This window comes from Helianthus annuus, chromosome 2 (assembly GCF_002127325.2).
Source record: "Helianthus annuus cultivar XRQ/B chromosome 2, HanXRQr2.0-SUNRISE, whole genome shotgun sequence".
Taxonomy (NCBI): domain Eukaryota; kingdom Viridiplantae; phylum Streptophyta; class Magnoliopsida; order Asterales; family Asteraceae; genus Helianthus; species Helianthus annuus.
Genome location: NC_035434.2, coordinates 156,505,813 through 156,521,666, shown reverse-complemented (window position 1 = coordinate 156,521,666; position 15,854 = coordinate 156,505,813). Strand labels below are relative to the sequence as shown.

At 35.5% G+C, this 15,854-nt stretch overlaps 2 protein-coding genes across 3 annotated transcripts; one reads left to right on the top strand and one right to left on the bottom strand.

Moving 5' to 3' along the window:
- Window positions 1-941: 941 nt before the first annotated feature.
- LOC110924939 (probable glycosyltransferase At5g03795) lies at window positions 942-5,531 on the top strand. 2 transcript variants are annotated; one of them, XM_022168914.2, is made up of 3 exons: window positions 942-1,381; window positions 2,709-3,279; window positions 4,958-5,531. In XM_022168914.2, the coding sequence occupies exons 1-3, from the start codon at window positions 1,069-1,071 to the stop codon at window positions 5,442-5,444; spliced, it is 1,371 nt and encodes a 456-aa protein (XP_022024606.1). In that variant the 5' UTR covers window positions 942-1,068; the 3' UTR covers window positions 5,445-5,531. The 2 variants fall into 2 exon arrangements, with proteins under 2 accessions (XP_022024606.1, XP_022024612.1); XM_022168920.1 differs by lacking the exon at window positions 942-1,381 and adding an exon at window positions 1,539-1,671.
- A 674-nt stretch (window positions 5,532-6,205) lies between these two features.
- Window positions 6,206-12,443, bottom strand: LOC110924931 (lysosomal beta glucosidase). The gene is made up of 8 exons (XM_022168905.2): window positions 12,315-12,443; window positions 10,227-10,474; window positions 9,917-10,121; window positions 8,910-9,146; window positions 8,106-8,349; window positions 7,469-7,573; window positions 7,005-7,389; window positions 6,206-6,856 (listed from the first exon to the last, which is right to left on the bottom strand). Exons 2-8 carry the CDS (start codon window positions 10,456-10,458, stop codon window positions 6,369-6,371), a joined length of 1,896 nt encoding a protein of 631 aa, XP_022024597.1. The 5' UTR covers window positions 10,459-10,474; window positions 12,315-12,443; the 3' UTR covers window positions 6,206-6,368.
- Window positions 12,444-15,854: the final 3,411 nt, after the last annotated feature.

The window sequence follows — 15,854 nt, the reverse complement described above, 5'->3', positions numbered from 1 at the left end:
CAATCATGCTGTAGAAAACTAGAGGGGTGACTAGGTTTTCTTAAAAATGTTCTTGATTAAAAGCTAATTTAGAAGGATTAACACTTGTTTTAAACCCAACAAACAACTAATGCAATTATGTAAAGATTTTAAGGCCAAGAATGACAAAACTGATCTATAGAAGCTCAAGTGGATGTTACGTCTCCTCCCCAATTCTTCTTTTTTCCTTTCGTTTTTTTTATAAAATTTAACCAATGTTTTATAAAATATATTGGGAAATTATCATGGATCTATAAAAAAAATTATTTTTATTATTCAATTCCTATTATTGGAAAACCAACTTTTAAACCTCGCTAGATTCCTAATCAATTTGGTTGATGATTAGGTTTTGATATTCACGTATTGTTATCGGTTTTCACAATTCAAGCTATGTAGAATTGATCTTCATAATTATTGTTGTATTTGATCCTAAATCTCTATTCTTAACGATCCATTAAGTGTACCAGGACATGTATGCGATATATGCATATCTTAACCAACATCTTCATATCACAAGTTATTAATTTCAGTCATCATCAAAACTAGCATTATTATCCCAACAGTCCACCCAATTGCTACATCCCCACCAGAAGCTCTAACCCTTGGATCTACCTAGGGCTACCCTTAATATCCTTGGGTTAGTCGGTGTCTGTAATAAGAATAATATTAATCAAGCATTTACTCCATATCTCTTAACCTCTGAAGGTTTACCTAGATCTCAATCAACTAAAATAACTCGATGACATTAAAATCATCAAAATCCCTTGTTAAAGACGACGAACGCTAGTTTTGCGCGGTTGATTTCGCGACTATTTAGCTACACTTGTATATGAAAAAATGTATAAAAAAATTACAATCAAGCAACTAAAAATGCAAGTAAATTCAACAAAAAAAAAAAAAAAGAAAAAAAATGAAAAAACCCAAACAAAATATGAGTTGTAGTGAAGTTGAAATGTATGACACACCCGATACCATAGCATACGGTTAATGTGAGACCCATTCTCTTATTCAATACCACCGTTAACCACCTCTCCGGCACCGATCAACCCAATGGCCCGTTCAATCTTCATCCTCTACTCACTCTCCCGCCGGCGAGTTTCCGATCAACTCAGAAGCCTGTTCTTCATACCCACCGCTTTAGCTCTAACCACCTCTCTCTTCATTCTTTTCTACATTTCTTCAACCTCTAATCTCTTCACTCCTCATCCTCACCGTCCATCTCAATCTCGCCACCATTTTCTTCAAAACCCAGATGGGGTTTCGTCTAAAGTGAAGAATTTGCAGACCCCAATTGAAAGTCAAACGCAATCAAGTCTTGATTTTGACTCGTTGGGTAGGAATTTGGGGGGTGTTGATGATCATGGTATGTGTTTGTTTTGTGTTTTGTTGATTTTAAATGTTTTTGTGGATAATTGATGCTTATACAGTTATAATTTGTTCTCAATCATTAAAATAACGGAGACAATTGAATCTTTGACTTTTAAAGTCAAACAATGTGCTTTTTTTGGTTTTAGTTGATTTTCTTCAAAACCCAGATGGGGTTTTGTCTAAACTCTAAAGTGAGTAATTTGCAGACCCCAATTGAAAGTCAAACGCATTCAAGTCTTGATTTTGACTTGTTGGGTAGGAATTTGGGGGGTGTTGATGATCATGGTATGCCTTTGTTTTGTGTTTTATGGATTTAATAGTTTATGTAGATAGATGATGCTTATGAGTTATAAAGTTAATAACTTATAAATTATAATATATCTTTATCTTTAAAAAATGGAGACAATTGAATATTTGACTTTTAAAGTCAAATAATATGCTTTTTTGTTAATTTTGCTACATAGTTTGTATGAATCTTGCTTTGGAAATGTATATTAATATCTGTTTATTCTGTTTGGAATTTTAGAAATATTATGTATTGTAGTTAGGTTTCAATATTATTCTTGATTATAGTTTTGAAGATCTCTGTGTCAAAGTATAAATTTGGTAACTACTCTTTGTTGAATGATCATTTGTTGTTGATTTTAAGTGTTATCAAGTCATTTTGGTTAATCGGGATCTATGTAGTTAATATCCCGATATATCGGTGATGTATCGATTATCGGTCCCCTACCGAGATCGCGGTACAAAATATTGGTCAGAATATCGGTACCGATAATATCAACGATATTTGACTGATATTTGATCGATAAATCACCGATTTTCCCGATATCAGTACCATTCTTCTTATTTCTACCGTTCATTTTTCTTCTTATTGCTGCTATTAGTTTTAAGTCTTATTTGTTAGTTGTTACTCTTAAATGTTAGTGTTTTAAGTCTTAGTCAATTCTTACTTGTTACAATTGTTAGTGTTAAATTGCTATATATATAAATTTAGCATGATACTATAATTACCGATATCCCACCGCGATAACCGATAGCTCAAATATCGGTCCTTGACCGATATCCGATATTTTACCGCATTAACTACTTAGATCGGGATTTACTTAATACTAAAGAAGAAATCTGAATAAACATTGATAACGAGTTATCGAAGAATGGAGTACACACTCGCTCGTTCAAGAGATATATAGGCCCTATGAATTCCGAGACTTACAATTGGGATCTAGGAGTTTAAACTTACTCTAATTGACATCGTTCTTGCTGAACATTCTTATTTTCTGATATTGAAAATGCTTTAATTCTTTTGGTTAATTTTTTAGGAAAAACTGCCGTAAACGAGATTATCTTCCACGATCAAGACATCTTTAAACAAGACTATCTCAAAATGAACAAGTCCTTCAAGATATTCATGTACCCGCATAACAAAAACGACCCATTCGCTAACATTCTACTTCCAGTAGATTTCGAACCCGAGGGAAACTATGCTAGCGAAAGTTTCTTTAAGAAAACGCTCAACAACAGTCACTTCTTAACCAACGATCCCGCCAAAGCCGATCTTTTTTATCTACCCTTTTCAATTGCAAGATTAAGACACGATCCAAGGGTGGGGATTGACGGTATCCAAGATTTTATTAAAGATTATATTTATAATGTTAGTCATTATTACCCGTATTGGAACCGGACGGGTGGTGCGGACCATTTCTATGTTTCTTGCCATTCGATTGGACGGGTTGCCATTAATAAAGCGGAAGAAATCAAACTTAATGCCATTCAAGTTGTGTGTTCTTCGAGCTATTTTCAATCTGCGTATGTTCCTCATAAAGATGCATCCTTGCCGCAAATTTGGCCTCGGGTAGACGATGATCCCCCACGTATTACGTCATCGCAAAGGTAACATCTTTTTTTACATACATCCTTCAAAAAGGTCAACTTGTTAACTTTTTTAGGTTAATTAATATGATTTTGCAGTAATTTCCACTCTTATCGATCTTTCTGGTTTTCTTTGTAATAATGGGGTTAATCTCTCTATATAGGGCTGCAAACGAACCGAAGAACACGAACAAGGCCTTGTTTGTTCGTGTTCGCTCATTAAGGAATAAATGTGTACACGAACTGTTCATGAACACTTACCAAACGAGATTTTCTATTTATGTTTGTTCATTAAGGAAATGAGCGTGTTCATGTTCATTAATTTAAGTGACGAACGTTTATGAACAAAAATGAAAACAAACAAACACTAACAAGTGTTCATGAACAATAACGAACGCAAACGAACATATATTATATTTTGAATAAAATTGGCATCTTTTATCACATACGTTACGTAGATCCCGCTAAAATATACTAACCTAATATTTATTAAATATTTAAACAAAATACTCTTCACTGACATTTATTAAATATATATTTGTGGATATTTAGAAGTATATAAATAAAATATAAAAATTAAAAACATTAATGAACTATCTTACACAAACATAAACAAAGGAACACGTTACCGAACGTTTACGAACATAAACTAACGAACATGGCCTCAGTTCAGGTTCGGTCAAAGTAAAGGAACAAATTTTTTTTTGTGTCGTTCATTTATTAAATGAACACAAACGAACTTCCCGCTGAACGGTTCACAAACTTTTCGTTGAATGTTTATTTGCAGCCCTATCTCTATATACACACTATCAAATAGTCAAAAAAGATAAGAATCCTATGTGATGAACACAAATGTAGACAAATTGTTAAACCAAGTAATCGAGTATTCGTTTTTCTCATAATTATTATTTCTTATGTGATATTCTTGATCTTAAGAGTCAAGGATAAAGATTTTCAAGAAGTTTGATTTAATTAAATTAAACTTAATACACATACATATAATTTTAACAAACCCTTTATCAGTTTCAATTGTTTGACCTCGGAAATAGGCTTGTAAACGAACCGATCGTTCATGAACAGTTCGTGAACTTGTTCGGCGGGAAGTTCGTTTATCATCGTTTATATAATAAACGAACGAACATGAACACACGTTTTGTTCGTTCATTTATGTTCGTGAACACCCGTTTATGTTCGGTTATTTACATTTGTTTATGTTTGTTCGTTTATGTCCACTTCAATTTGAAATACATAAGTAGTTATATTTATATAAAGATTAAACATAAGGGGAACTTTCTAACTACTTATATAAATATAACCAATGGAATTTATTGTAATCAATCACTAATTTATATAAAAAAATTACCTTATGTTCGTTTTTGTTTAGTAAATTATGTTCATTTATGTTTTTTCAATCATGTTCACTTGTATTGTTTACTTTTTGTTAAATTATGTTCGTTTACGTTCGTGAAATGTTCGTTTAGGTCTTAAACGATCGAACACGAACATCCCCATTTTCTTATTAAACGAACATGAACAAAAGAATGTGTTCGATTATAAACGGACACGAACATGCCTCTGTTCGTGTTCGTTCGGTTCATTTACAGGTCTACTCAAAAATGACCTTTTTTTCCTCTTAATCATTATATATTCAAGAAATAACTTGAATTCGTGATCTTTTGTTATCAAAACAAATATGCAGGAAAAAGCTAGCATTTTTCGCGGGATCTATAAACTCCCCCGTTCGCCAAAAGCTTGTAGAAACATGGCAAAACGATACAACAATGTCGGTGCATGCGGGTCACCTAAACACATCATACGAAGAAGCACTTCAAGACAGCAAGTTTTGTCTTCATGTCAAAGGGTTTGAAGTCAACACAGCTCGAATCGGTGATGCATTATATCACGGCTGTGTCCCTGTGATCATTGCAAACCACTATGATCTCCCGTTCGCAGACATATTAAACTGGAAAAGTTTTTCGTTAGTCATCGCAACATTAGACATCCCGTTATTACAAAGGATCCTTCGGGGTTTAAGCGACGACGAATACGCCAGTTTGCACAAAAACGTGCTTGAGGTTAGAAAACATTTTCGTTGGCATGTTACTCCGGTTGATTATGATGCGTTTTACATGGTTATGTATGAGTTATGGCTTCGTAGAAGCTCGATTAGGGTTCCGTTGAGTTAGATGTTTTATATACAACTTTAGTTGGTAGATTCTTGGATTTCTTGATTTATTGGTAAATATTATTAATAACATGGCGGTTTTAGCTTATACGCTTTGATGTTGGCGAATCTTGCTAGATAGTGACAATTTCGAACGCTCGGTCTATTCAGTTTGAAGATTTTTTAGGTTGAAACCAAAAACCGAACTGAATTCAGGTAGTTCAGAACCGAACCGAAAACTGAATTTGAACTTGATTTGGTTTTCAGTTTTCGGTTTCAACCGAATATCTTTTTTAGATGTTTTAATGAATTGGGTTAGGCTAAAATTGTAACTAGATTGGGCTAAATAAAAAATACTAAAAAGAGAAAATAGGATTCTAATAATCCCTTATAGACGTGGTTGGCCATTGACAGTTCCACTTTTTTTTTTTATTCCCACTAGCAGTCCCACCTTTTAAATATTTTGCCTCTATCGGTCCTCAGTTAAAAAAAACTTAACAGTTAAGTTTTTTTTTTTCAACTTACAAACTGATGTTTTAGGGCTTTTGATCAGAACGAGGATACGAGTCGATTGATGTAAAACTTACCTTAAAATGGTGCTCCAAATGACGAAAACGATGCTTCTATTCGGGTGTTTAAACTTCCAATTTACAAAAATTAAACCGTTTGGAGCATCGTTTCGAGGTAAGTTTTACATCAATTGACTCGTATTCTCATTCTGATCAAAAACCCTTAATCATCAGTTGGTAGTTACTTTTTTTCTTCCAGTACAGTTTAGATGACTAATCACAACTATTTCTCAATTAAGATTATTTATTTTACTAAAAAAAACATTATTTGCATATACTAGAGAATAAAAAACAGGCACCCAGTAACCAAATGCAAAACCTTAATTCCTAAAAACACATTAAATACACATCTTCAAATCTAAAACAATAATTAACCTCTAACTTGATTTAACCGGTTCAGTAGTAATCCCGAATCCAAACGGGTACAACGGGTCATAATGCGGGTCACCCACATTCATCGGCAACTGATCAACCGTCTTGAACCACGTACGCGCAAGCTTACCCGTAAAACCATAATCACCATACAAAACATCAGCCACACCTTGACCCTCACTGCCCGGAAGCCAAGCCGCCACCAACGCATCCATGTTGGAAACATACGGTTCGATCACAACCGGTCTGCCTGTAATCAGCACAACGACACACTTCACGGCTCCACATACGTTTGTGATTGTTGTCGGGCCTGGTTCGGGTATGGTTAGGTTCAAGCTGTCCCCAACTGTTTCAGAATACGGGTGCTCCCCTGTTACCACAATGGCGTAAGAGAAGTTATTGGATTTGATGAATTCGGGTGTCGGGTTTTCTTGATATACAACTTCGGTTGTTGGATCAACCGTGTTCTTGATGGCGGATAGAATAGTGGTACCTGAACCAATTAAAAAGAACCGTTAGTAAGAAAACGTATGATATATTGATACGCAGGGGTGCTAAACAAGTTAAACGGGTCGACCCGTGAATTCGTCAGGCGTCAGGTCAACCCCGTATAGCTAGACGCGTTCACTGCCCATACGTACCTATTGTAATATTTCCGCTTTGTCCGTGCCACTCGATGGTCCAACCACCACACTGGTTACCAATGTCATCGGCATGCGTCCCGGAAACGAGTATTTTGGCCGACTTTTTCGGGAGGGGAAGCAGCGGTTCGGTGGCGGTTCTACCATTCTTCAACAAGACTAAAGATTTCCTAACTGCTTCCCGAGCCAGTTCACGGTGCTCATGACTTCCAAGATGTTTAACCATTGTCGTATCCGCTAACGGGTTCTCAAACAAGCCCATCACAAACTTGACCCGTAAAATCCTCTTAACCGCATCATCGATTCGGCTCATGGGGATAAAGTTATTTGTCACCAAATAACTCAACCCGTCGATGAACTCTGTATAATTTAACGGTACCATGATCTGCATTCCATATATGGTGATTCAGTTTCAGAACTATATAATCTATTCGGGTTATATGGGTCACGGGTCAAGAACTAACCATGTCTAGACCAGCCTCGACACTACGTAAAATTGAGTAAGTGTAGTTAGCATGAGGCGGGTCAGTTATCCTATCGATCCCTTGCCAGTCCGAGATCACAAATCCCTGTAAACCGAAGAACATGATAAAATGATTCAATCTTCGTTACGTTATTCTTTATTGTTAAAAAAGCTCACTCAAGCCCAGTATTCAAATTGTCCGTATGGCCATGGGCGTTGCTTAGAAGGTGGCCGTGGGGGCGCCCGACCCCCCGAACTTTTCGTTCAGTAGTGTTATATATGTAGCTTTCGTATAGAAATTTTTGGGTATTTACGTTTTCGACCCCCCGGTTCTATAGAAATTTTTGGGTATATACGTTTTCGACCCACCCGTTATTCGGGTCAAGCTTCGCCACTGGTATGGCCATTTTTTATTGAGAAGAAAAAAAAATTAAATAATTCAAAAAACAAGTGAATTGGCTCGAGCTTTTTGTAAATCGAACTCAAGTGCAAAATTTTAGCTCGTTATAATAAATGAGTCGAGCTAAACTGGCTCGTTTAACTTTGGGCCTGAGCGTAAGCCCAACTTTGCTCAGCTCGATTCGTTTAGAGCCCGACTGTCCGAAAATCATTCAGAAAAACAGAAAAAGGTTTATTACTCTGAATTTGACGTCGTTCTTTAAGAAATTAGTGACGAGTTGATGATCTCCATGCATTTTAGCTCCATTTACGCTAGAGTACGAGATCATAATGGTCGCGACGCCTTTGAGCACTGAATCATAGTATGCCGGCATATGAATGCTGAATAAGTTATGCGGGCTTATAACGGTGTTGTTCTCGTTGATGCCTTTCGTCGTGCCACCATCGCCGACGAAGTGCTTTGCACATGCCACCACCTTTTCTCTAAAAATATCAAAAGTCGAAGAAAAATAAGCCGATAAAGATCAGATTTAGGGGTCGTAATTCGAGACTGGCTCGTTAAAAATACCGAGCCGAGTTTAAACAAACTCGAGCCAAAAAATAAGAATGCTTCGTAAATGAGCCCAAGCATGAGCTTCACTTATTGAGCTCGAATAGGCTCGCGAGTCTGTACGAACGTTTTATTTTTGTGATTTTTATTTAAAATATGTAATTTTACGATTATTGTTACATGTAAAATTACGGTAAAAGTGAAAGTTATAAATATATTAAATATAATTATAAATGTATATAAATTAATTAATAAAATTTTAAAAAACACTAAACTAGCCTAGCTTTAAAAGTAGAGCTCGAGCTCTTGTAAGTTAAACAAAATAACGCATATTGTGTTATATTTTTAAATATATATAAAAAAACTAGAAATGTATATAAACTAAACATTAAACAAAATATTTAGAAAATAGTAAATGAGTCGAGCTCGAGCTCTTGCCTAGGGAGGGTCGGCACGTTTACGCTCTTTATTAAAATTAATTGAACGGGCTTACTTTCCACCAACATAAGGTACGCCTTTGCGACCATTGGCCGGAATATCTCCTTGTAAACCGGGTATAAGTTCGGTCATTTGACGAACAATTGCCGGATCTTCACTGTAGCTTTCGAAGCAACGACCCCATCTTGGATCTCTGCAAACCGCGATACACGGTGCAAATGCGTAGTTAATCCCTGTTGCTCTCACTTCAAGCGCCGTTGCTGCACCGATTTTCTTGATCAATTCAGGGTCCCTACAAGACGAGTTCGAAATTTTTTAAAATGTCCAAAATACCCTTCAGTAGGTACTATGATTTACTCTGTGTTCCAGAGATCCACTTAACAGGGGGAGGGGAGGGGAGGGGAGGGAAAATAGGGTTTTTTTTGCCTGATAATAGTCTTTCCAATTTGGAAAGACATGGAGGGGAGGGGAGGGATGGGGACTTAAAACTGGTTGTTTAACTTTTATTATTGAGTAAATTACTTTTTGAGTTCTTGTGTTTTACTGGTTTTAACCATTTGAGTCAAAAGTTTAACACCCTGATCCCTAGAAGTTTTTTTTATAACTTTTTGAGTCTTTTTTAGTCCAACTTTTAACCTTTCGAGTCCAATTTTTTTTTAACAAAATTGGACTCAGAACGTTATAAAATGAACAAAATTGGACTCAAAACGTTATAAAATGAGCGATTAGGGACTCAGGGCGTTAAACTTTTTGATTTTGGACTCAAGTGGTTAAAACCACTAAAACACATGGACTCAAAAAGTAATTTACTCTTTATTATTTATATCACTTTTTTTGCTTTTTCTAAATATGTGCCAAACCCACCCAACTGACCCCTTTAGTTTGTCGTTCTTAAAAACTGTAGTTAGCGGTTCTGCCTAAACTTTTACATCAAAACTGGCAAAACCGACGTCAAAATCAATATTCAACACCATCTATATTCCCAATGGTTACAAAGGGCAAAATGGTAATTTCAACTAAAAATCTTCCCAAATATAAATCTTGCAATTTTATAAGATGTACCTTGTTACTCCAAGACCAACATTGTGAGGAAAAATTGTAGCTTTATAAACATTGTTGTTACCATGGACAGCATCAATGCCATAAATCATGGGTATGCCTAAACGGGTCGCTAATGACCCGTTTTGGAACCCGTTTATCATATCAATCCACATCTCCGGGGACGCTTCTTTAGCCGGAACACTCCCACCACCACTCAATATACTCCCTACCCATATCCCAACACTTTTATAAGTTACAAACAACAACAAAAACCAAAAAAATGAATTCTTGAAATAAAAGAATCTAACACAAGTGAATATGTTTTGATTACCAATGAAGTATTTCTGCATTACATCAGCAGAAGCTACAGATCTGTCGATTTGTGTCATTTGGCCGATTTTCTCCTCCAACGTCATTCGGCTCAGCAAGTCTTTTATTCGAACATTTAACGGTTGCTTAGGGTCTTTGTATTTCATGCTTTGTGATGCAGCAATGGTAGCCCAATAACAACACATCACAATAATCACCAATGTAGATGGAGAAACTTTTGCCATTTTTGCCATTTTTCACCTCCTGTATCTTCAATGAACCAAAAAAATTAAATGAGTAAATTGCCATTTCGGTCCCTGAGGTTTGGTCACTTTTGCCACTTTAGTCCAAAACTCAAACCTTTTGCATCTGGGTCCCTGTGGTTTCAGTTTTATTGCCATTTTGGCCCAAAAGTGAAATCATGTCATATTTGTCTTATAAAATCCTGCTATTTTGTCATTTCCCTGACCATTTTGCCCCGAGGAAAATGACCATTTTTCCTAACCATCCTGCTCTCTTATCAAAATGACCATTTTTCCTCTGAGGAAAATGACAAAATAGCAGGATTTTATAAGACAAATATGACATGATTTCACTTTTGGACAAAAATGGCAATAAAACTGAAACCACAGGGACCCAGATGCAAAAGGTTTGAATTTTGGACTAAAGTGGCAAAAGTGGCCAAACCTCAAGGACCAAAATGGCAGTTTACTCAAATTAAATTATAACCAAGTGATTTGACTTTTTGAACTTTGACTTTACTTGCAACTAACCATTGTTCTTATATATCATATAAACAGCAGCATATTTCAGATTTAGTTTTAATTTTTTCTAAAAAAATTGAAACAAAAGCTTCTTGTTAAAACTAGGTAAATGACTAGACTCCATTCACAAAAATCTCATTTTTAGAACATTTGGTAAATATATAAAATTACAAGGGTATATTTGTCTTTATGTTCTAGGCAACCTAAATTTGTCAAGGTTTACATGAACCTCAAGAATACTACACAAAAAGAATCATAATCTTTATGCCCCCTCAGTCCCTCCCACCCACAATCCCATGATTTCTACACAATAGATTTATAATCTTTGTCAAGAGTTTGAGTTTTTTTGGGCTGTTAAACGAGTCGTGTTCATGGGTTGTCCAGTTAAATCTGAAAATCATGCCACACAAATTAATACAACACGACACATGTATTCATAAATTAACAACACAAACACAACCCGTTTAATAAAAAAATTATTTTTTTTTGCATATGAATAATTTAAAAATCTAAATTTACATATTTATTTTTCTAAGTTTTTGAAACAATTCTGTAATTTCTGTTTAAACTATGCCAACCTGTTTTTATACTTTTTAGATTTTGGCATAAAAAGGTTATTTAGATAGTTTAAGTTATTACATAAAGCAGATTTCTAATATATTAAAAAAAAAATGGGCTAAACGGGTCAACTTGCAGGTTGGACACAAATACGACCCGTTAGACTATGGGGTATGGGGGCGGGGGTTGGGTACAAACGCCCAAGTCACCACCCCGGGTGGGCTTGGGTTTCGGCGTGGCCCCTTGGGCGGGGGTGTTAGCCCAGGCGTTGGGAGGGCCTAGTGGCCGGCTCTCATTGGCTGGGTTGGCTAGGCTATAGGTGGCTAGGATTTAAATTTAAAAAACAACCGTTTGGCCAAGGCAAACCCACGCGGGCTAGCCACGCCCCGCCATACCGACTCAACATGCAACTGACCAGCGGTGCCCCTCGAAGTCCACGTGTCAACCCATGCCCCAAACCCCCGCCCCACCATACTCCACGGTCTTAGCTAAACATGTGCATGAGTCAAACCAAAACTGACTCGAGCCTATTTAAACTAAACCCAAACCCATGAGTTCGTGTCAGAATTTTACACGTCAACTTGTTGAAAATACATGCACATGAAAGATCTTTTGGACCCAATCATACAAGATCAAGAATTAACATCCAAACATACACACTATATTTGAATCCAAACAACATCAAGAAACAAAGTAACAACAATCCATAAAATACTTGATTATTAACACCAAAACAGACCCCTTAAATATTAATCAACATTCAAGAAACAAAGAAGTCAGTTGCTTACAAGATGGAGGTTGAGAGAGACTTGAAGATGAATGTGGAGAACGTTGGGTGGTGTTTGTGGTTTTTATAGGCAAATGTGTGTTTTAGGTGTTTTCGAAATATGAATTAAGAATTCAAATTTGTTTAAAATGTTTTTTTTGACCCAATGTTTAACGTCTAGTTTGTTAGACCCTTTCAAAATCTTTTGTTAAAATAATGTGATTTGCAAGTTATAAAATATGTTTTGAATACTTTTTTAATGTTCAAATATACAATTCAAAGCAAATACTTAATGATATAATTTTATGTTTGTTGAATTTAAAACATAACCACTATTGTGTAAACATGAGTAATTATTTTTACGTGCACCATAGATGTAGTGATAGAGACGATTATGTGATTACATAACTGTCTTATGCATGACAACTAAGATATATAATATAAATGTTCATATGTTTACGTACATGAAAAAAGGTCTATTTATACATGTGTTTTAAGTATATAAAATGTTTTGATATCGAATCCCTATACAAACACCGAAGAATATTAGAAATCGATACAAATTAGCTAGAGTGGTTGTGAGTGGTAAGAGCGGTATAATAAATGGGTAACTACATACATCTCTCAAAACTTATATATAATTATCTAGCTTATAAAAAAATCAAATATACCTATAAATACTTTGATTTACACAATAAATACAATTATAGTTTGGTTATTATATTCTCCATGCATTATAAACTCTCATACAGTCATACCCTTATGCAAATTTTAAGGGAGCAGTGTAATTGTTATAAAATTAAAGTTAGATACATATATAATATTATGATTTTCAATATAACTAATATATTATATAAGTTTTATAAGAATATGAATTTATTCTTGTATTAAACACCGTTAAAGGTATGGCATGTTTTCTTTTGACCGGTGTAGAATTCTTATAAAAGATTGTGACCATAAATTGGGTCATTTTATGGGGATTTATTGTAAATTTCTCCAAGGAGCTAACAAAGGCATTTCTTGCATTGATTCAAAGAACTATTCAATTTTCTTCCCAGAAATGATGGATCCTCCAAGATGATGGATTTAGTCAAACACATTTATCACAAGTATAACAAGTCTTAATGGTTCAGACCTTTTACTGGTTCAACACTTAATGGTTTAGACTGTTTGTTTCAAGAGCAGATGTCTGAATGGTTCAGACGTTTGCCTCTGAATAGTTAACCATTATACTGAGTCGGAATGGTTAATACCTATAATCTGAATTGGTCAAACATTTGTCTCTGAACGATTAAGCATTATACTAGTTCTTAATGGTTCAGACCTTTTGCTGGTTCAGCACTTAACCATTCAGAAGTTGCCAAACAGCTTGATATCCTAATTTGTCATCGTTTTTTAGCTTGATCTCCTAATTTGTCGTCGTTTTTTAGCTTGATCTCCTAATTTGTCGTCGGTAAAACAACTGAAATGTTATGACTCCGAGATCTATGGACGTAGTTTTTAAAAGACTTAGTTTTGTTATTAAAAAAGGGGTAGCGACGCAGCTTGTTACTCGTTTACCATCTATCTCGATGTAAATTCATAACACGAAAAATAGATCCCAATACTTTTTGCATTGAAATGAATATCCAAAGAAATCTCTATTAGCAATTTTAACGTAAGACTTATATCAATGCAAGTGAGATCACTCCGGCGGTTGGGAGGACCGTGCACTACCCCCCCCCTTATATCAATGCAAGTGTTTATCAAACGTAAGCGGAATCCTCATTGTTTTTTTCAGTTTGATCTCCTAATTTGTCAACAGTTGAAACGAATATTCAAACAAATTTCTATTATAACTAACAATTAAAAATCTGATCCGTTACCTTGTATTAGGCTCAAAATCATACGACTTAAGAGTTAAGAACACCACTATCATATATTAGTTATACTTGGTTATTTTCCGTATGACACATATAAAACTTGTATAAACTTTAAAGCTATAAGTAATCAAGATTACACATAAATTTTAATAACTGAGAGACATAAATGCATTAGAATTAAGGCACTGACTCGGTGAGAATATGATTGTATTACGAAAATATACAAATATACAAATAATTCATAAATTTGTAGATAATGTTTAGAGTAAATTACACTTTGTGTCCTTTAAGTATATCAGGAATTATGAAACATGCCCTTTAAAAGATTTAATATCAGTTTATGTCCAAAATTACTATGTTATGTAACAGTTTATATCCTTTTAAGCAAATTGAGTTAATTGTTTCAGTTATGTTAAATTAGCTCGGGGGTAAAATTGGTATTTCACACTCTCTTGCATCAGATGCCCCTTTAGGAAACCATATTTGTTTTTGAGTAAATTACACCCACTCGAAAATCAACATCACCGTAAACAAAACCCCAAACCAGAGTTCAACACCTACCTGCAAATTAAGTTATGAACATATCATATATTAACACCCACCTTTAAACAATAACCCAAACCACCCACAACCATCCCATAGTTCACCAATGAGTGCCAACTACCCCTGCAACCACATAATCCAACAACAACAAAAACCACCAAGGGATCTAGCAACAGCTATCTGCCTAAGCCCACCCCAGGCCGTCGCAACCACCACCAACCTTCATCTTTGTCGCACCCATGTACTTAGCCCTACCTTCCACCGTTACCAACAACCCCCCCCCCCTCCTGTCACCGATTACCGACCTTCCACCATGTCACGGCCCCCGTCCCGGTTTACCCGGTCCAGGAGCCGCAGGTCAGAAAAACCCGTGGTATTTTTTATTTGATTTACCAGCGGAAGATTTTAACAGGATCTTTAAAATTGAAAATGCCCGATTATTTTATTTCATCATTTGGGATGAACTCCGTAATTTACAATAGAGGAATTTCCCGAGGAAATTCCCTGATTTACAAAACATGTTTATTTATTTACTGAGCCACCATTTCAAGCTTGGTTAGTGCTCCGTAGCACTTTTTCCTTGATTCACAGGAGGTCGCCTGAAACATGTTTTAAAAATATTTTGTCAGTGGGGAAATACTGGTGAATCATTCAATTTTTCATAAAAAAACGACACATGGCTATTAATTACAGCATAAGAGTAATTACAATGGCCTTTATCTTATTTTTATCTGGCGCCGTGTCACAGCTGTGTGACGATGGTCATACCACTATTGGGTCCTTTCACCCAAGTAGTGATGATTATCACTGTTAGATTGATTAGCCTAACTGTGAGAAATTAGTAATGTGCACAATACCCCACTAGCCAGTGATTTAAGATAACCACGACTTAATCCCTGTAATTATAACTTTTGAAAATAATTTAGAGAATTGTAAAACATGATTGATAAAAAGAAAGTGACTCACATTGCAAGTTTAGACGGGCAGCGTTTAGCCTATTGATTATAGCCTGATTAACCTAAATTCAAATAACAATGCACACGAAAACTAGGTCAGTAACTAATACAGCATTTACGATAACTCACGAGATACAAACCCTCACAACGAATGACAAAGTGCGATACTTAACATCCATCGAGTTCACGACGAATGGCAAA

Excerpts from the sequence above, each read along its gene's own strand:
- LOC110924939 (XM_022168914.2), top strand. The coding sequence starts at position 1,069 with ATGGCCCGTTCAATCTTCATCCTCTACTCACTCTCCCGCCGGCGAGTT. Across the intron at positions 1,382-2,708 it reads GGGGGGTGTTGATGATCATG|GAAAAACTGCCGTAAACGAG; the intron begins GTATGTGTTTGT and ends TTAATTTTTTAG. Across the intron at positions 3,280-4,957 it reads CGTATTACGTCATCGCAAAG|GAAAAAGCTAGCATTTTTCG; the intron begins GTAACATCTTTT and ends ACAAATATGCAG.
- LOC110924931 (XM_022168905.2), bottom strand. The coding sequence starts at position 10,458 with ATGGCAAAAATGGCAAAAGTTTCTCCATCTACATTGGTGATTATTGTG. Across the intron at positions 10,122-10,226 it reads AATGCAGAAATACTTCATTG|GGAGTATATTGAGTGGTGGT; the intron begins GTAATCAAAACA and ends GGATATGGGTAG. Across the intron at positions 7,574-8,105 it reads AGAACGACGTCAAATTCAGA|GGATTTGTGATCTCGGACTG; the intron begins GTAATAAACCTT and ends TTCGGTTTACAG.